The sequence below is a fragment of the Gopherus flavomarginatus genome, chromosome 2 (genome assembly GCF_025201925.1).
Source record: "Gopherus flavomarginatus isolate rGopFla2 chromosome 2, rGopFla2.mat.asm, whole genome shotgun sequence".
In the NCBI taxonomy this organism is placed as follows: Eukaryota; Metazoa; Chordata; order Testudines; family Testudinidae; genus Gopherus; species Gopherus flavomarginatus.
This window is the reverse complement of record NC_066618.1, coordinates 174,925,320-174,946,808: the sequence shown is the minus strand read 5'-3', so window position 1 is coordinate 174,946,808 and position 21,489 is coordinate 174,925,320. Positions and strand designations below refer to the sequence as shown.

General features: G+C 44.1%; 1 protein-coding gene across 1 annotated transcript in view; it reads right to left on the bottom strand.

Annotated features, from left to right (window-relative positions):
* Positions 1-430: 430 nt before the first annotated feature.
* PHLPP1 (PH domain and leucine rich repeat protein phosphatase 1) overlaps positions 431-21,489 on the bottom strand; it is a 231,634-nt gene continuing 210,575 nt past the window's right edge. Inside the window, exons 14-17 of the mRNA XM_050939834.1 lie at positions 16,999-17,103; positions 15,118-15,312; positions 6,433-6,661; positions 431-2,445 (exon numbers count right to left, since the gene is read on the bottom strand). Coding sequence (XP_050795791.1) covers positions 1,333-2,445; positions 6,433-6,661; positions 15,118-15,312; positions 16,999-17,103 — 1,642 coding nt within the window. The 3' untranslated portion in view covers positions 431-1,332. The remainder of the gene's footprint in view (positions 2,446-6,432; positions 6,662-15,117; positions 15,313-16,998; positions 17,104-21,489) is intronic.

Here is a 21,489-nt window from a genome sequence, read left to right as displayed (position 1 = left end):
ACCATTTCTAACCTGCCATTTTTCTCAACTCCTCCATCCTTCTGAAGGAGGGTGGTGGGGTCTGAGGTTAGACCATAGGTGGTCCTGAGTCTTCCAATATCATCAATAGTATTTGAGAAAGAGCTGACAACAGATGATTGCTACTAAAAGAAAAAAAGCCAATAGAAATTAAATGCAATATTTCTCTGCTAGAGAATTTGAGCCCCTTTAAAAATGTGATTTCATTGCAGAATTACCTGATAATTTATTTTTATAGCAGATTTCTATATTTGCAAAGCTTTGTAAAATTCTCCAATTTCACAGAACAATTTAAACAGAGCTATTTAAAAAACAGTGTGCACTATCCAGATAAACCCAAAGAACTCCAAGAACTTTTGTTCAGGAAATACATACATCCAGCTGCTCAGACATAAAAGCAGACTCATTATTTGTAAATTTTGTATTTATTATAACAAAAGTTATGACATGTTCATTTGTGCATTCTGCTTTAATATAACTCTTGGTATGTAAATGATCTACAGTAAAGGAGCTCTATACAATCATGCTGGTTGTGGCAGCAATAAGGAACACAAATAAAATGTGCCTGTAAAAGTAAAAGGAAGAAAAACAGAGACCAGAAAAAGAGAGGCTGTTTTCTATGGTTTAAGAACCACCTAAATTTGTAGGTAATTTGTACAGCCACTCAGTAGGAAAACCATGGCCCAAAGAGTCAAGAAAACAAAAGTCAGTTCAGGTTGTGTCCTTATGCCAAAACTACAAAACATTTTAAGCATCACTATACAACACAGATCTATTTACAGTAATTTCCCAATCAACTGTTCTCTCAGAGAAAATTAGTGAATCTCAGTGACTTAAGTCATCTGAAAGAGTAAAGCAACTCCTAGGAGTTAGTCTCCATATTCTACAAATGTCTGTCATTTTCAAGACCAAAAAAGCCTCTCTCTTTCTCAAAGAAATACAGTATTATAATATTACGTAATCATTGAGCACTGGCATACTGCCCTGCTTTCCAAACAAACAAAAAAAATGAGCCATTAAAAAAAAAAATTACATCATCATGTCTCTCTGCAATATATTAAACCTTTTATTTTTTACACTTGATATGTTAAGGGGAAAGTTAACTAGTTTAAATCTTATTGGTAAAATCATCTCTAGAACAATGTCAGTTGATATTAAAACTAACAAACAGAAAGAGAAGCTGCAGTTATCTGTAGTGGCAGGGTAAGGAAAACAAAATGTAGTAAAATCCCTGCAGTAATGTGAGCCCTATTTGGGTCCTGCACTCATGTCTTCTTGTCCGTTAGTTTATTTCTGAACAGTATGCAGACAGGGTCATAGTGGTGTATCGTAATAGTCTGGCAGCTGATCCATCTGATGCTGCCGCTGCTGCTGCTGTTGTTGTTCCTGGTGTTGTTTCATAATCTCCTTGACCTCTTCTTCAAGCTCTGGTGGGATGATGAATTGGTCATCTGGATCTGGCTGAGCTGGGGCTGCAAAGTAGCCCCCAGTTTTTCTGAGAGGTGCATCAGTTGCTACTTCAATCAAGTTATGGCTCCTTTCCTGAGGAGCCACAGAACCATTGCACCGTCGACGCCCAATTGTACCAGTGCTGGAGTAATCTGCTTTCCTGGAAAGGCCTGTTTCATCCTCATTCGTGCTAATGACAATGCCTTCATCACTGGCTTCCACAGGCACTTGGAGCAACTGCTTCTCCTTTGCTCGGCTGCAGTGGATGTCCACCTCCACTTCCACCTGGCTGCCATTGGTAAAGACACCCTCAATTGGCTCCTCGTCATCACTGTCAAGGCCATTGTCAGAGAAGGCGCTCGAGAAGGTGGCGCTGGACAACTGCCTTTGGAAAGAATTGGACAGGCAGACTGGGTGAAGCATGCAGCGTTGTTCATTGGGGTATGCTGGGCTGTTCTCATTCATGGCTACCTGAGGGGGCTCATCAGAGGCTGTGGACCCCACCTCACTGCTCATTTCAGAGGTGGAGATCTCGCTGCTAATCTCAGAGGCCATGCCGCTGCTGGAAGATGGCATTCCCAAAGCATCCGTAGGTCTGTCTTTAATAACTACGTTGACTGACTGGGGAAAGATGCCTGGGCTAGGAGGCGGGACTCCATTAAGTTCACAGCAGCAAAAGCTGTCCTCCGTCACATTGAGCTGAACCACGACCGCACTGATGCTGTCGTTGTAGCCGTAGCTCTGGGCCAAAGTGCAAAGCTTCTTTGCAGCCGCCAGTGGTTCAGGGACATTTCTGACCGCTTCCACCACCTCCTCGATGGAGAGGCTGTCCCACAATCCCTTGCTACCAAGAATGAAGAACTCATCCTGCGGAGTCAAGGTAATGGACTGGACATGAGGGCGGGGCACTACGTTTGGGTGAAGGAAGGTGTATCCCAAGATTCTTGTGGAATCTGTCACGCCATTTACTTTACCATCCTGAAATTTAAAAAAAAAAAAAAAGGACACGAAGTTGAGACTATACAAAGACAAAAATGCCTAGCATTTACATCTTACAAGCATTTTAGAAATGTCTATCTTCACAACATCCTGTGTGGCAGCTACACATCCCATCCATTTTATAGATAAGGAGCCAGAGTGATGAAGTTAGTTGGGGAAAAACAGATGTAGTCTCATCATATGGTGATAACACTCTTTTCATTTTACTATCATCTCTGGAGGATGTTGAACAGAAGCTAATGAAGCTAGACATTTTAAAATTAGCAAGTCCAGATAACTTGCATCCAAGAATTTTGAGAGCTGGCTGAAAAGCTCATGGGACTGTTAATGTTGATTTTCCATAAACCTTGGAGCACTGGAAAGTTCCAGATGACTGGAAGAAAGCTAATAATGTGCCAATTTTTAAAAGGGTAAACAGGATGACCCTGATAATTATAGACCTGTCAGCCTGACGTGAATCCTGGGCAAGATAATGGAGTGGCTGATATGGGACTTTATTAATAAAGGATTAAAGGAGGGTAATGTAAATAATGCAAATCAAGATGGGATAATAGAAAAAAAATCCTATCAAATTAACCTGCTATCTTTTTTTGATGAAATGATAAGTTTGGATGATATGGTAATAGTGTTCTCATAATATCCCAGACTCTGTAAAGTCTTTGACATGGCATTGCACCACATTAAATGGATTAAAAACTGGCTAGATGATTGGTCTAAAAATGTAACTGAAAATGAGGAATCATCATCACGTGGATGTGTTTCCAGTGGGATCGTGTAGGGATTGGTTCTTGGCACTATGCTATTTAACACTTTTATCAATTACCTGAAAGAAAACAGATAGTTTGCAGATGACACAAAAATGGGGAGGGAGGGAAGAGGAGGAAGAGAGGTAAGTAATGAAGACAAGTCACTGACTGAGAGAGATCTGGATCAGCTGATGAACTGGACATAAGCAAACAACATACATTTTAATACAGCTAAAATGTAAATGTATACATCTAGGAACAAAGAGTGTAGGCCATACTTATATGATGGGGGATTCTACCCTGGAAAGCAGTGACTCTGAAAAATATGTGGGGGGTCGTGGTAGATAATCAGTTGACCATGAGCTCCCTATGTGAAGCTGTGGCCAAAAGAGCTAATGCAATCCCGGGATCAAGAACCAGGGGAATCTCGAGTGGGAGCAGAGGGGTAATTTTTCCTCTAATATTTGACACTTGTGCGACCATTGCTGGAATATAGTGTCCAGTTTGGGTGCCCACAATTCAAGGATACTGATAAACTGGAGAGGGTTCAAAGAAGAGCCATGAGAATGATTGAAGGACTAGAAAACATGCCTTATGGTAATCGAGGTCTTTGAGTCTATCTATTTAGCTTAACACAGAGAAAGTTGAGAGGTGACTTCATTATCATTTGTAAGTATCAACAAGGGGAACAAATATTTAACAATGGACTCTTCAACCTAGCAGAGAAAGGCAAAACACAATCCAATGGCTGGAAGTTGAGCTAGAGAATTTCAGACGGGAAATAAGGTGCAAAATTTTGACAGTGAAAGTAATTAACCACTGGAACAACAGTCGTGGTGGATTCTCCATCACTGACAAGTTTTAATCAAGATTGGATGTTTTTCTAAATATGCTCTAGGAATTATTTTGGGGAAGTTCTATGGCCTGAATTATATAGGAGAAGAGATTAGATCACAATGATCCCTTCTGGCCTTAGACTCTATGAAGTGTCTTGCAAACTGCTACTCTGAGTCAGTGCAAGCACTGGATTAGGACTCATGACTTCATGGCTCCCAGTCTCTTGCTTAGCTCACTACACCATCCTGTCTCAGTGGACTTAATACAAGTTACAGTTATGGTGTCACATATACACAGGTATGTCTCTAGTACCCAAGAGGCTACTTGACAACATAATGGAGCATGTGATTGGGCAAATAAACTTAATGCTTTGGCTTGAGGCCCCCTGTAGAAACATTTCCCTGGTATGCACAATCACAATCCGCAGTAGAAGCCTGTCTGCTGCCCCTACAAGGCTAGGCCTGGCTCCCCGTTCCACGCATTGCGACCCGGCTTTGTGGGGTAGCAACATTACTCAGGTTTGGCCCCATGGTCCCTACATGGTGAGAGTGGCTCTGGGACCAACCCTAAGTGGCACAAATGGGGTTGCAGAACCTCCTTCTTTAGGGGTCCTCTCAACCTGGGGGCCCAGTGAAAACCAGCCCTTTTACCATCCACCATCCCCCAAACCCCTGCAAATGGTACATACTGTGCATAAAGGTGTGGGGGTCACTGCTCTGGCTAATGGCTCATGCAGCTACTGTCTTATTAGCCAGTCAGATCTGTCCCTCCACTTAAGGTATTTTATCTTGTGTATGACCCTCCCTGTCCCCACAATTCCATATTGAACAATGGCTATAGGATCACAGTTATGGCTTCTCTCCTGCAGCTATACATTATTTATCTCAGCTCAGCCCTTTGAAAGGTACAATTTAAAAATATTATTTAAATTATGCATTCAAGTCAAATATAGCAGAGTACAAGTCTGTGTTTTTCAATCAGCTGAGCTGTAGTGAAATGTTTTACATGCTCCAATTACTTACTACACTTCCTCTTAGATACAACATTTCCCAAGGGAAGGAGGAGTAATATCGGAGTGGGAAAACACTATTAAAAATGTGTATTTAAGAAATAAATCCCATGTACATTCAAATCCCAAGATTCTGGCTTGGTTAGAATCTGAGCTGGCACAGTAAGGAGAGCAAGCATCTCAAGTGTTGTTGTGTTTGGTTTCCTGCCAGTCTTGCTGGGGATAACTGCAACCCTGCTAATGCAGAGAACCAGGAAGGCAACGATTTATAATCAACTGATGCCAGCAATGGCCACTACAGAACAAATAACCAAAGGAAAGTTAATGAAGATCAGGAAAAGGTAGGCCTTTCAAGTGCCTCAGAACATAAAAACCTCTTTGGCCTGTAGGGTTCCATATTCTAAATAAACCTGACAGAATTGATAAGCCATCCAAGTATGTGAAATTGGTGAATCATTTTAAGATTTAAAGCAGGAATTCACTTCTCCTTCACAAAAGGACTTTGATAGCTCCCTGGTTATCTACAGTATGTGATGGAGCGGCTCGCTTCAAGCATGTCACATTTTAGATTCTAATCCCCCATCAACTTTGCTTGGCAGGTTTAACAGATCTACGCATGTACAGCAGTAGGCTGAGCATCACATTCTTAAGTAGGGATGTAGCAGACTAAAAAGAAAAGGACGGGCTTCTCTCTCTCTTTCTGCTTTCGATCAGTTCCCCACATGTATGTTCTGTGTCAGCTATCTGCCCTCTGGGTCTGTATCTTCCAAGGGAGGAGACTGGTTCTCTACTCTTTCAGCCACTCACTCAGCCTCCAATCTGTGGGGGAGCACACACTGGATTCCCTGTGCAGAAGCTGCAGTCTCTCTCCTACAGAGCTGCCTGCCAGAGCACAAGCCCGTAGCTGGCACAATACATTCTGTCGTGAGACAGAAAAATGAGCCAGCAGTCTGTCAGCATCCTGGTTGGTCAGACAGCAGGAAGGAGCAGAGAAAGTCTCTTATGGAAGAAAAGACATCAAACTCCAAGTTCTCTCTCAGCGCTTTCCCACCCAACACAAAATGGATAGGGTCTTCATTCCTACTCCAGCAATTCCTCTTCCAGGTAGAAGGTTGTTTTCCTCATCTTCCCCTGTTTAAGACCACCATGCTCAGACCCTGGTGGCTGAGTATCTCTGCAGAACAACAGCAACTGGACCACGTGACAAAACATACTGGAAGGGGAAGATGAAATTCCAGCACAGTCGCACTTGTCTTTAAGATACAGATTATTATTTATATGATAAGGAAATGCATTTGGTGTGTTGCTCAGAATTGTCTCTAGAGGAAGTTGCAGATTGTAACACTCCCTCCACCAGCACTACAGTTCTCTTACCTCTGTGATAATGGCCTTGTGCTGTTTAATCCTCTTTAGTTCTTCTTCACAACTCATTACATAAGACCTGGACAAAGGCAAAGGTTTTCCATTCCTACAGAGAACAGCTTGGCACTTCCCCACATTTGCTGAGGTTAATGTGAAGCATCCACCTGGGTCTGTGGGATCGTGTTTTATATGGCAAAGGACAGCAGAGCCTCCAAGTTTTTGTCCAGCAGTTCCAAGTTTTCTGGAATGTAAACAAAGCAATACTTGCTGATTAACTGGAAAAGTTGCATTATGAGGTCAGTAGAGAGGGGAGCAGGGGACCACAGTTAAGCAATCCCAATCACAGCACACAGACTCTCAAGGTTCACTGGGCAAGAACAAGAGCTCCAGTTCAGATTGTGAAGCTTTATACCAAAGTAGTGAGGAAGTTATGTACAACTCATGGGAAATGTGTTATAAGAAAGGAGATATACATCCTCAATTGGATCCATTCTCAATTTAAAAAATGCTCACAATCCCAGTGCCACTGCTCGTCATCATATTACCAAGACAGAGTATTTTACCTCATTCAACCCCCCAGCAAACCTTTAAGAAATTTAAGTATTAAGAAGCTATTGAAAAACTAGAGGTAGAAAAGACGGTTACTCACCTTTGTAACTGTTGTTCTTCGAGATGTGTTGCTTATATCCATTCCAATTAGGTGTGCGCGCGCCGTGTGCACGTTCGTTGGAAGATTTTTACCCTAGCAACACTCGGTGGGTCGGTTGGGTCGCCCCCTGGAGTGGCGCCGTTATGGCGCTGGATATATACCCTTGCCGACCCAACGGCCCTTCAGATCCTTCTTGCCGGTTACTCGAACAGTGGGGAAGGAGGGCAGGTTTGGAATGGATATGAGCAACACATCTCGAAGAACAGTTACAAAGGTGAGTAACCATCTTTTCTTCTTTGAGTGCTTGCTCGTATCGATTCCAATTGGGTGATTCCCAAGCCTTACCTAGGCGGTGGGATCGGAGTGAAATGTTGCAGCATTTGGCTCAGCAGTTTTGCATTCTGCATCATCTCTGGACTGTTGAACCAATGCATAATGTGAGGCAAAGGTGTGAATCGATGACCAGATAGCTGCCCGACATATTTCCTGGATGGGAACATGGGCCAGGAAGGCAGCAGATGAAGCTTTAGCCCGAGTAGAATGGGTGGTGAGGTGGCTAGCCGGAACGTGAGCCAAATCACAACATGTACAGATGCAGGATGTTACCCAAGATGAAATTCGTTGGGATGAGACTGGTAGGCCTTTCATCCAGTCTGCCACAACTACAAAGAGCTGAGGTGACCTTTGGAAGGGTTTTGTTCTCTCGATATAAAAGGCGAGAGCCCTGCGAATGTCTAGGGTGTGCAGCTGTTGTTCCCGACGCGATGGGTGTGGCTTTGGGAAAAAAGACTGGGAGGAAGATGTCTTGATTGACATGAAAGGCAGACACAACCTTAGGGAGGAAGGAGGAGTGTGGTCGCAGCTGTACCTTGTCCTTATGGAATACCGTATACGAGAGGTCCGCTGTTCAGGCCCGAAACTCAGATACTCGTCTTGCCGAAGTAACAGCGATGAGGAAGGCTGTCTTCCAGGAAAGGTACAGCAGCGAGCAGGCGGCCAGTGGTTCGAAAGGAGCACCCGTAAGCTTGGCTAGCACCAGGTTGAGATCCCAGGTAGGGGTCGGGCGTCTGACTTGAGGTTACAAACGTTCCAATCCCTTGAGGAACCTTGAAACTATGGGATGAGAGAAGATTGATCAGCCGTTTTCCCCTGGGTGGAAGGCGGAGATGGCTGCCAGATGCACCTTTATGAAAGAGACCACTAAGCCTTGTTCTTTCAGGGACCAGAGGTAGTCCAGGACAGTAGGAATGGACACCTGCCTGGGGACTGAGTTATGCTGAGCGCACCAGCAGGAGTAATGCTTCCACTTGGCCTGATATGTCATCCTAGTGGAAGGCTTCCTACTGCCCAAGAGCACCTGTTGGACCGAGGCAGAGCAACGCAACTCAGACTGGCTCAACCACGCAGCAACCATGCTGTAAGGTGAAGAGACTGCAGGTCTGGATGGTGAAGCCTGCCGAAGTCCTGTGTTAATAGATCCGGCCAGAGTGGCAGGGGAATCGAGTCTGCCACTGAGAGGTCAAACAACATGGTGTACCAGTGCTGCATCGGCCACGCTGGATCAGGTGGGCACTGTCCCTGCGGAGCTTGAGTAAGACTCTGTGGACGAGCGGAAACGATGGGAAGGCAGAGTAGGTGCCTCTTCCACGGGATCAGGAATGCGTCTGAGAGGGAGCCCAGGGAGCATCCCTGGAAGGAGCAGAACACCTGGAATTTGCTATTCTCTTGGGAGACAAAGAGGTCTATGTGGGGAAACCCCCACTTCCGGAAAACAGAATGGATGACGTCCGGACGAAATCGACGACTCGTGAGACAGGAAGGATCTGCTGAGGTGATCCGCCAGAGTGTTCTGGACTCCTGGGAGAAAAGACACTACCAAATCGATCGAGTGGGCTATGCAGAAGTCCCAGAGATGGACGGCTTCTTGACAAAGGAGGGAGGAGCGTGCTCCACCCTGCTTGTTTATGTAAAACATGGCCGTTGTGTTGTCCATGAATACTGATATACAATGGCCTTGGAGATGGTGTTGAAACATCTGGCATGCTAGACGGACCGCTCTCAGCTCCCGCACATTGATGTGCGGGGCCAGCTGTTGAGTGTGAAGGCCCTTGAGGTGGCCACCCCAACCCAGAGATGATGCGTCCGTGGTTAGGGCCATCGAGGGTTGCGGTGGGTGGAATGGCATCCCTGCACAGACTAGAATGGGGTTTAGCCACCAGGTTAGGGAGCCCAGAACCTTCTGGGGAATAGTGAGAACCAAGTCCAGGCTGTGTCTGCGTGGTTGGTATATTGAAACAAACCAGGTTTGAAAGGGACGGAGGCGTAGCCTCGCATGTTTGGTCACGAAGGTGAAGGAGGCCATGTGACCTACTAGGCTGAGGCAGGTGCGTACCGACGTTGTTGGGAAGGTTTGAAGACCTCGAATAATTTAAGCCATTGCTTGAAAACGCGACTGCGGGAGGCAGGCTCTGGCCAGATTGGACTCCAGAACCGCTCCTATGAAGTCTATTCTCTGCGTGGGTGTCAGAGTAGACTTCTCTGTGTTGATCAGCAGATCTAGGCTCCCGAAGAGGTCTTTGACAATGCGCAGGTGATGCGACACTTGTAACTGGGAAGTCCCTCGAATTAGCCAATCGTCGAGATACGGGTAGACGTGTACCCAACAATGCTGGAGGGAGGCGGCGACTACAGCCATGCATTTTGTGAACACATGCGGAGCTGTAGAAAGGCCAAACGGAAGTACAGTGAACTGAAAGTGTTGATGGTTGACCACAAAATGGAGGTACCATCTGTGTGGTGGGTAAATTGCGATGTGGAAATACGCGTCCTTCATATTGAGGGCAGCATACCAGTCTCCCGGATCCAGGGATGGGATAATGGTCCCCAGGGTTACCATGCGGAACTTCAGCTTTATCATGAATTTGTTGAGTTCTCGCAGGTCTAGGATCGGTCGTAGACCTCCCTTTGCCTTGGGGTTTAGGAAGTAGCTGGAATAAAACCCTTTGCCCCTCACGTCTTTTGGCAACTCCTCTATGCTTCTCATGGCTAGGAGCGACTGGACCTCTTGTAAGAGGGGTCCCTGAAGAGGGACGGGGAGGAGGGTGGGAAGGTGGGGTTGAAACAAACTGGAGGTAGTATCCCACTTCCACCGTGCACAGGACCCAACGATCTGAAGTTAGCTGGGACCAGACAGGGAGGAATTGTGAAAGGCGGTTGAAAAAGGGAGGAGAAGGATCCGGTAGAGCAACTGGTGGGCCGCCCTCAGGCGTCCCATCAAAAGTTCTGCTTGGGCTCCGCTGGTGGTTTATGGGGCGCCTGATTTTGACCTCCTTGAGGGTCAGACTGTCTCTGACGATTCCCTCTACCACGCCTTCTGCTAAAGTCCTGACACGGCCTAGGCGGGGCGTTAGGGTGGTGTGGCTGGGGCCGGAAGGTCCTGCGTTGGGTCACTGGCGTGTGCATACCCAGCGAGCGCATTATAACGCGATTGCCCTTCAGACTTTGCAATCTGGGGTCAGTTTTATCTGAGAACAGGCCCTGGCCTTCGAAGGGCAAATCCTGAATAGTCTGTTGTAATTCAGGGGGAAGGCCTGATACCTGGAGCCAGGAGATACGCCTCATCGTCACTCCTGACGCCAGAGTTCTGGCTGCAGAGTCCGCTGCATCCAGAGAGGCTTGGAGGGAGGTTCTTGCTACCTTTTTACTCTCCTCAAGTAGGGCTGTAAATTCTTGACGGGATTCCTGGGGAAGAAGCTCCGTAAACTTTCCCACGGACATCCATGTGTTAAAGTTATATCTACTTAGGAGGGTTTGTTGGTTTACAACCCTAGAGTTGGAGGCCTCCGGTCGACTATATTTTGCAGCGTAAAGAGGTCCATGCGTCTAACCTCCTTTGATTTAGGAGCCAGGGCTTGCTGGCCATGACACTCCCTCTCGTTCACTGATTGCACCACTAAAGAGCAAGGAGCTGGGTGAATGTAAAGATATTCATACCCTTTTGACAGGATCATATATTTTCTCTCTACTCCCCTTGCTGCAGGTGGAATCGAGACTGGGGATTGCCAAATGGTATCCGCATTAGCCTGTATGGTGCAGATAAATGGAAGAGCCACTCTAGTAGGTGCATCAGCCAATAGGATGTCCACGACACGGTCCTCCATTTCAGGGACCTCCTCCACCTGTAAGTTCATATTCTGAGCCACTCATCTCAAAAGGTCTTGATGGGCCCGGAGATCAATTGGTGGAGGGCCTGAGGAGGATGTTCCCGCCACTGCCTCGTCAGGTGAGGAGGAGGAGGAGGAGAGGCTCGGGACCAGGGGATCCTGTGGGGGCTCCTGCACTTGAGGAGCGTCATCTGTGTCAGGTGGAACCTGGGTGTCTGCAGATGGTATCGGAGCCTCATCCGTGCTCGTGGGGGGCGGGGGAAGGGGCGGCTTACTGTTGCCTCTGGTACCCAGTGTTCTGATGTGCCGATCGTGGAGCCACTGATGGAGCACCTTGGGCCTGGTGGTATGCCCACAGTGTCCAGTGATGAGGCCCTTGCTCGTGGCTCTGGCTCTCTGGGAATATATGGCTGGGGACGTCAGAGTCATGCTCCTGAGGATAGGATGCGCTACCAGCCTGCGATGACACCGATGTGTGTCTTGATGGCCACGGCGATGCCGACAGACCCTGGGAGGGGGCCACTGTTCTGGATGCTTGATCCCGGGGCGGTACCGGGGAGCGGTACCGGGAACTATAACGGTAACACGAGCGAGACGGGGACCTTCTACCGTAGCGGTGCTGGGAGGTCGACCGGGATCTCGAGTCCCTTTGTCTAGAGCGACTGCAGGATACACGGTGCCGAGAGCAGTGCCGTGAGTCGGATTGGTACTGGGAGTATCTGGCTGGCGAACGTGATGGAGAGCAATGCTGGGACTGCGAGCGGCGCCGGGAGCAGGAATGGCATGATCGAGAGCATCTGTGAGACCGTGATCTTGAACGACGTCTCTCTGATGGATCAACGGAAGGTGGCCTTACCAGGGCCGGTTTTCCAATTGATTATATGACCCGCACCAGCGGTGCCAGGGGTTAAAGCCGTGTCGACTCCATCATGGCGATGAGCTCCCTTGCCGTGGAGAAGATCTCCAGTGTAAAAGGGAGGGCAAGCTCAACCACAGCATGAGCCGGGGAGCTGTCAGGCACTGGACTCAACGGCCCTTGTGGAACCGGAATCGACGGTGCTGCGCTCGTTGGAGCCGCAATCAGCGGTACCACAGTTGACAGTGCCGCAGCAGAGGATGGTGCCAGACGAATCATCTTCGAAGAGCGCTCCTTCTGTGGAGCTGAAGCAGCTGGAGCGCTATGTTGCTTCCTGGGTCTCGGGGACAGGGAGCAGTGCCAAGCAGATGTCGGTGCTGGTAGCGGTCGGTGCTGGGGCTCCTTCTTGGTACCGGAGTGGTCTGGGGCCGAAGGGGCGCTCCTTACAGAAGCAGTCTGTTGGGCGCTCGGTACTGACGCTGCAGGACTAAGTGCTGACTCCATGAGGAGCTGTTTCAGTCGAAAGTCCAGCTCCATCTTCATCCTTGGTTTAAACGACTTGCAGATGCAGCACTTATCAGTAAGGTGGCATTCCCCTAGGCACTTGAGGCAGGAGTCGTGGGGATCCCCTATTGGCATCGGCTTTTGGCACGCTGAGCACGGTTTGAATCCCGGTGCCTTGAGCATGGGCCCGTACCGGGGTGGAGGAAAGTGGCTAATTCCCGATTCCTCCCCTAAACTATATACACTAACAATAAATACAACAACTAACAATCACACCTCAGATTAACTTCATTGGCTATGATACTGCCACTGTAACTAACTACAAGAACTCGAACTATACACACAATAAACAGCAAAGAACTATGAGTAGCTAGGGACGTGGAGATCAGCAAAGCCGCACTCCACAGTTCCAATGACTGTCACGGGCGGTAAGAAGGAACTGAAGGGCCGTTGGGTTGGCAGGGGTATATATCCGGAGCCATAACGGCGCCACTCCAGGGGTCGACCCACCGAGTGTTGCTAGGATAAATATCTTCCAAAGAACGTGCACGCGGCGCGCGCACACCTAATTGGAATCGATATGAGCAAGCACTCGAAGACGAATCTAAAAATACAATAATTTATGAAAATGAAGCTTTAGTTTCCAAAACTTTTTTAAAGAGCTGGAATCAATGTTTTACTGCTTATTGCCATTCAGTTTTAAGTATTTAACCGTTGTTTTTCTGCACTTTCAGACTCCTAAAGCTCCACTGTAAAGTATCTATCACCATTAAAGTGATAGAAGCAGTTATCACCGTTAAAAAACACAAAAAACACTTTCCAGTTGTACTTGGACTCAAGATCACTAATTCATAACCCTAATAGCACATCAGAAGTAATAACTTATCAGGCACATTTGAAGAATATTTTTAAACTTGTCATGTTAGAAGGCCTTGGCTAAAGTTCACTGACAAAACCTGTTGCAAACGAACAAACAAAGTATTGTCTTGCTCATATTAAAACTAAACTACTTCTTATGACATTTCGCAATATAATTTCTGGTTGTGTTTAATAATTTTTACATCTCTCCCTCTGCATGGGCTTCTAAACCTATTTAAACTTTCTTTGCAATAACTGAACAATTACATTACAGAATGTTCCAAGCTTTCTTAGCTCTTTTGTTTTAACGAAGATCGGAACTTGGATATAGAACCCTGAGGTGATAATACTCAAATTCAGTTTTCCAAGATCTGATGTAGGTTAGCGTTTTACCACCTCAGGAATGTTTGAGAAACAGAAATATTGTACTAATCCTCAATAAATGTATACATGCAACTAGAACCATTACTATTTCTGGGTTCCACGAAATGTTGATTAGCCTATTCTTTGAGACACGTGTAAAGAACTATCTTTTTGCAGAAAAACTAACTTTCCTTGAAATTATACTACAGGGATGGGCAAGGACATCTATTAGGTACTTTCCCTGCCTCATACCTAGGATTCTAATCATACTGCAGGATTCACTTCCAACACCTGTCAGAGTGAGGCAATATCCCAAGCAATGATAAAAATGGGGAGGCACAGTATTACAGAAGCAAAAGGCCAAGTCCCCCCTTTTCCCTTGTGTACAGTTGATTCAGTTTGATCTTATTGCTCTTGCTTCCTGAAAAGATCCAATTCTTATGTCAGGAAGAGACTGACAAATATTAAGAAGCCCTCATACATAGGAATCCATAGCCCTGCAGTGTGGACTATGGGGGTCATAGTGTGCATGGAAGAGTTGCACTGTAACTGCCCCATGTAGACCTTGCTAGCACAAACTAGAAGGGGCCCAGTTCATGTTTACACAATCCTTTACCATACACAGCAATTCACACCTCCTTAGTCCACACTGTGAGGCCGTGTAGTCAAGCCTATTTGCATGTCCTCTCCTTTGCTTTCCCTACCTCTTCCTTCCCTTTTGTCTGATCCTCTTCATTCAACTCTATTCCCCAAGGCACAGTCTCTTATACTGTCAAGAGCAGCATACACTGGTTTTCAAATAACCAAAAATACCTACTACATCATACTTCTAGCACCATCTCTTTATGCCTGGCTCAAAGAATTCAATTTTATGGTTTAAAATATGCAGTTAAACCGTTAGAATGGATATCCTCAACAACAGTTTTGATGTTTATGATCATCTGAACTGGTGCAGAGGGACAGGTTGAAACATGCCGGGCTTTGCAAGTTGTAGGAGGGGGGATGTTTAAAGATGATCAGTCTCCGGAAAGAAAAGTCACATCACTATTTTAAATATAAGCAATTCTGAACAATAAGACTTTTAAAGAAATTAAGCACATCTCGGAAAAGAGATGAACATTTTAGGACAGGTGTGCAACAACAGGTCACAATTAAAAAAACACACAATTAAGAATGTGAAGTAACAAGCTAGCAAACAAAATCATTTAGAAAACAGTGGAAAAAACAGCTCTGGGATAGAAGCAAATACGCTGACTGATCAGTATATGGAGGAATATGACAAAAATTAAAGATCTGGGGTTAACCTCTGCATAACGATGAAAGTGTTGATCATGTATTCCTCTTCACTCTTTGTTTTTTGTAGCTCTTCTGCCAAGATATCACTCATTGTACACTGCAGAAGGTAGGGCACTTCCACGTTGCGATCACCATCAAAGACTCCATACAAAGCCTCTCTGTTGTCACAGAAATTATTGGCTGAAAGAGCCGCCACACACAGTCTGAGGAAAAAGAGAAAACCAGAAATGTGTTTTTAATAAGTAAGCATTTGTACCAGAACATCATTTTAACACTCCTCAATTTTTTTCCTCACTGTTCTGACCAGGATGTGCAGCTTGAAGGAAGATCAGATTATAATAAGCGTCACAAACTTTCATGAGTTACAAAGTTTCACTTCAGATCCTGGTAGTGAACAACATAAGTAGCATTTATGGTACTGTTAAATTCCATGTAAAGAGAGAGCAACTAAGAGGTTGAAACAGAGACCCCTAATGATTTTTCCACTTTTCTGGCATGTGAAGTGCAGCCTTTAGTTTTGTGATTTAAAAAAAAAAATTTAGCAGTAAAAACTGAGAGAGCTACTGCACTGTTTACTCTTAAGTTTACCCATGAAAAGTGAGCATAGGAAGCTGAAAAGCAAGATTCTCCATACTGCCCCCTTGAACATGCTTCATCAAGGTATGGAAATAAGTGCCTTTAGGAGCGAGAGGGTAGTTCAGACCATACAAGATCTTGGCCCCTCTGGGCTGCCAACATGGGATAAGCTATGACATGGGTTTTATGACGTGGATGCATGCTGACTGACACCTGCAGTAAGTAATACCAACTCAACAGCTGTCAGACAGTAATATGCAAATCTACAAATTCACAAAGAAAAGCAGGTTTACACCTCCATTTCCACTAAGCTATCGGGCCGGCTAAGGAGGAAGCCTTCCGACCCCTAAGGACCTGGTATAAACAATCCCATGGATTGTTTTGTGCTCTCTGACTCTAGCTTCTAAATGGTGTAGTGTTAAAAACAAGCACATATATAGAGGTCAGCAATTTGCTGTTTGAGCAGCTCCTGCTCACAGCACCACTACCACAGCAAAGCCTTGGTGAGCTGGTCAACAGAAACTAACTTGGTACACCTAACCAGTCTTTATTCTTTTCAATACTTATTTCATATGCTGCATTGTGTAAATGGGTGGAGGGGGATGGAAATAGAATATCATAATTTAAATTGCTTTCATCCCTGTAGCCCCTTAAAGTTGTCATTGTTACTCTATGTGATAATCATTTTAGTTTGTTGATACATTTAATTGAATGCCAAGTACAAGCTTGCTGGCACTTGACTCAAGTGTTTGAAAACCTCAACTGGAAGTGCAAAAAGATTTGTAGAAGTTATTTATGGACCATTAAAGTGAGATGTATCATATAACCAGCAGCATACAAGCAGTTAACATGTCAGGTTCCTGAGATGTTATTTGTCAAGGGCTGCTTTAGTTATTAAAAAAGGACCAGCCAATGATGTAGGAATATGCACAGTTTAAGCCACTTCTCTTCCAGCAGCATCCCTGATATGCTTGGGAACATGCTTCAGCGGAAGATGAAGTAGCTTTTCAAAGAGCGGAGATGCATTTGAGCACCTGGGTCTTTTGGAAATACTGGAGTCTTATACAGACAAAATGCATCAGTAACACTCGTATCTTAGCAATTTCTTTAACAAAGAAGAAAAAGAGAGCCAGGCAGGGGTCTAGTTTACAGATATATGTCATGCCGTGGCCTCTGCTTGTGAGACAAATGTCCCCAGCTAACTTTCTCCTAAGAAAAGAGTTTCTTTGTAGGGCCTTAAAAAAAAACAAAACAAAACACAGATGTGTTCTAGCAGCAGAACACCTCTGTGCTAATACCAAACCAGTACTGACTTGTTCTTAACTCCTGAAGCTTCAGTATAACCATGACTCCACACTGCTGGGGCTCCTGAAGCATCACCAGCTGATGGCTGGTCAATCTTGAAACAACGAATGTTACTGCAATGAGAAAGGAAAAGAAACAAGTCCAATGAATTGTTTAAGATATTACAGACATTTAGCTAAAAGTCATTGCTATCTTAAAATTGTAAGGAAGCTTTTATTGTCCCAATTATCATAGTCACCTGCCACTTGCGGCATGTTGCACATACTCTAAGACGACTACATTTAAGAAAACGAGGCATCCCTGTTAAGGGGAAACGCTTAATAGAATAGGTAGAATGTTATTCGTCAGAATACACACAGGAAAAGAACAAGCAATAAGCAGTCCAATGCAGGTCTATTTCATTCCTGTTTGTGTTAACTTTGTCTTTTCTTTTCTCAGCTGTTTGAAACTTAACCTTCGCTCTGCAGAAAACACAAGCAGAATGTGCCACTGGCCTGAGAAGATATGGAGAGGAGCCATGGGGGAAAATCCTATCTAACTTATGCATTTTTTATCCATTTCCAGAATGAGAACTTTCTGCATTCGATTTTTACTGTATTAAAATAAATGCTCCCATATCACCACCATGTCCAGCTTCCCCATCTCCACCTAAGCCAAAAGCTGATAATAGAGCAATGTTCTAAAACCTCGTATGAAAATGCCTAAAAGCTAATATGTGGGTGCTCTCCCCTCTGGGTGCCTTCAGGTCTGTGCTCTAGCTATAAGAATTGCCATTCTCTTCCCTCTCACTCTGGAGTGGTAGCTTTTACTTAGGGTATTAGTTCCCTCCTCCCTCCGATTAACTATCAGTGTAAACTCCGGACCGAATTTCAAACATCTCAAATGGTATGCAGCACAATACAGCTTTTAAAAGGGGCCACATACTACTACTGTATGTGGAGGAAAAAACCTGACTCCCTGTTGTTCTGCTCCATTGGCAGTGAAGCAAGTTCTCCACAGGCACCAGAGCCTTTCAGTGATACAAATGCATTATGAAAAGGACAAACACAAAAGGTCTGACTATTCACTCTATTTCAACGTGCATTTCTCCCTACTCAAACCCTCACTGCCTGTTAAAACTGTGAAACATTAAGAAATCGTGTGTGCACAATCTGTATGGCCTTGGAACTCTTCTTCAAACAACTTAAATTAGAGCTGCTGTATCTGGATCAGAGTCTTTTCCTACACAAATAAATAAGTAGGATATGCACTTCCCAGAGCACATTAAAAACAAACGAAAACTCCCCAAGTAATGTTCAAACTACTGATGTTTACATATTAGTCTCTGGGTTCTATACTCTAAGTGTCAAACAGAAGGAAAACTTAGCATACTTCTAATATACCTGATAAGAATGGTCACTAATCAAGAAACAAAAAACAGACCCGTTTTAAAGTAATGCTACTTGCAGTTCTGTATAAACTATATGCAAATGCAATTTACAGCAGATATTGAAGTGGCTTGTGTACACTGCACTTGTTTTCCAGGAAGCAGGAACTTGGATCCAAATGGATTTCTGAGAACTGAATTTCCCACCCTCTCACCCCTTTAGCACTGACAGAACAAGGACTCTCATGGCATTTAGCAGTAGCATTCAGTACTGGAGAAATTCCAACTCCCAGTCTCAAAGTTTCATAGAAGAAGAGGATCACTTCTTTAGAACTATTTGCATATTTCCGGTACATTATAAAAAACACTATTTTTGCAATATAGTAAGCCTCTATTGAAAGGCAATTAGGATTATCTTCTAGTGCATAAATACACCCAGAAAATACAGCTAAGTAGGACAGTCATGACTAGACTTGAATTCAGAAACTATTAGTTTTATGCAAAACTTAATTTGGAGGGTTACATAAGACGGGGAAAAGTCTGCATTTTCATGCCCTATTTATTATCTCTTTTACCTTTGACCATGTCTCACACTTAGAAAAGATTATACCAGATCTAGGCCTGTAGCAGTTTTGTTTTTTTAATTCTGTCCCTTTGGAGGCTCTTGTACACTCCAAGATGGCATTACTTCCCACCTTGGATCCTAAACTGGCCTTTTTTGGATCCTCCTCCCCACCCTTTTATCATTCCCCCTCCAGAGAGTTACTCCCTAGTGTGTTTAGTGACACTTTTATTGGTTGTGACCTGCTCAGAACAGAATTCTACTCCAGTAAGTGCCATCAACACCTAGATCTACACGAGACTTTCTTTAAGCAATGTGATCTTTTGTCACCAACCAAATCCATAAAATGAGGAATTTCACACATCTCCACTGCATCTTTGACAGCCAGCAGTGACTCCTTCGCATCTTCCGTAATTGGACAGAAGGCAAAGAATGGTCCTTCGCCAGCAAACCATCTATTAGGCCAGTGCTACTCAGACTGACGCTCACAAGTGGCTCTTTAATGTGCTTCTTGTGGCTCTTTGCAACACATGCTATTAAAACACTGTGTGATTTAATTAAGTAATCTAAGATATTAACCAATCAGGATGCTTTTACTATGTTATTAACCAATTAATTTATCAACTTGCACTAATTTATTTACTTATTTGCTATGAGATTCTCGTGTGTGTGTGTGTGTCTCATCAACACAGGATATATTAAAAACTCTCATGGAGAGATCTGGGTCTTGTGACGCATTGTTAGAAGGACAGCATCAGGTCAAATGCAACCCAACATTTGGCTCCTTTAATAATCTTAAAACCAGAAGACAAGTTTCCATGAAGTTTAAAAAACTAATACATCAGTGCAAAGAGTTTGTAAACTAAGACATTTCTTTTGCATTTCTCCCAGCTTAAAAACTGCAGCACTGTGGTAGCCTGAAAGTGACAAGAAATCGATAAGGACTGTAATAAAATTATCTAGTCTGTTTTCATTGTCCAAACTGAGAAGCAGAAACTGAACAAACTACTTAAACAGTGAAAAGCAATTTAGATTAAGAATTCCTTCAATTTTAATATACTGAAGTTTTAGTGAAGATAAATAAATTTAAAATGAAAGGTCACTGGTGAAAATGTACTGGCTGATAAATCTTCCCCTGGTGAACAATGTACCTTGCGTTTAAGAGTGAGACTATCTGGTGATTACAGCAGAGGACTGAATGAGGATACTTGGGTTCGATTCTTGGTTTTGCTAGACTGCTGACCTTGGGTAAACCATAAACTCTATGCCTCAGATTACTCATCTGTAAAATGAGGGTAACAGCTACCTCACATTGTTGGCAGAGTGCTTTCAGTAATAGTGCTAAAATTACATTTCTACATGATTAGGTGTAGCACTTTTAGGACTAAAAATCAACATGCAATCTACATGGTAGTTCTCTATTGCACATACTGCACTTGTCATCCATATGTGGATTAGAGAAATTTGCCATTGTAATAGAATTAAGCATAATTCAATTACCATCCTCAGAAGTCATCTGCAGAACAGAGACATATTTCTGTACTGCTGTTTGCTAAGGTAACTCCTAAAATAGAGAAGGATAAGTCTTCCTGTTCACTTGCCTTGTTCGCTGTATAATACTGACATTTATTTTCAAATATCGAACACTTGCCTTAAATTCCCATTTAACCTAGGTTACTGGTCTTAAATAATTTTTCTCTGTTTAGTCTAATGCAATAAGGTACCAAGATTTAATTGTTAAAAGTTAACAAATTTAATGTGAACAAGCATCACTTGTGACAGGTGAAATTTAATACTGCACTGTTTGTCTGAAAACTGTTTAAAGTAGAGTTACATAAACAGTTGCTTAACCTTTAAAAAAATCTAAACTGTTCCCAGAACCTATTTGGTCTGTAGGCAGCTAACAGGCTGGAAGGATCAGGCAGGCAAAGAGCCTCAGGGTTGGTGTAGATAGCTCTGGCCTACTGGGCGTTAAAGAATACGAGAGGCTTGAAGGCAGAACCACTATAACACCTACACCTCCACCCTGAGGGGGAAACCCAGAACACTATGGAAGGAATCAATACAGGCTCAAAATAAATTGCTTATCCATGCGCCAACCTAATTATTTATGGTGGCACCTATAATGTGCTAGGTGCTTTCCAGACATTCAATAAGGGATGATCCCTGTTCCAAAGAGCAATAAAAGGACAGAAAGAACCCAAACAAGACAACTAAGCTTCACTGCAGGCAGTATGGCAGAAGTGGGTCTTTAAAAGCCACAAGTCTGGAGAGGGTAAGTACCACAGGAAAGTCATACAAAGCGGAGTCAAGTGGAAAGAAGCACAGGATTGTGACAAGAGACAGTGGGAGGACAAGGGAGAAAACCAATAGTTTCAAGGTACATGCATCTCAGTAGTGGAATAAACTAATGTACTTTCTTGGGACCTAATGTACAGAGTGAAAAATTAGGTCAAATCAGCCCAACAGTAGTTAGAGCGGGTTTTGATTAGGAATGGTATTGACAGCAATTGTATTCGTGTGCAGGGAAAATAACTCTGTTTAGAGAAGCCTTAATTTTCTGAATTACCT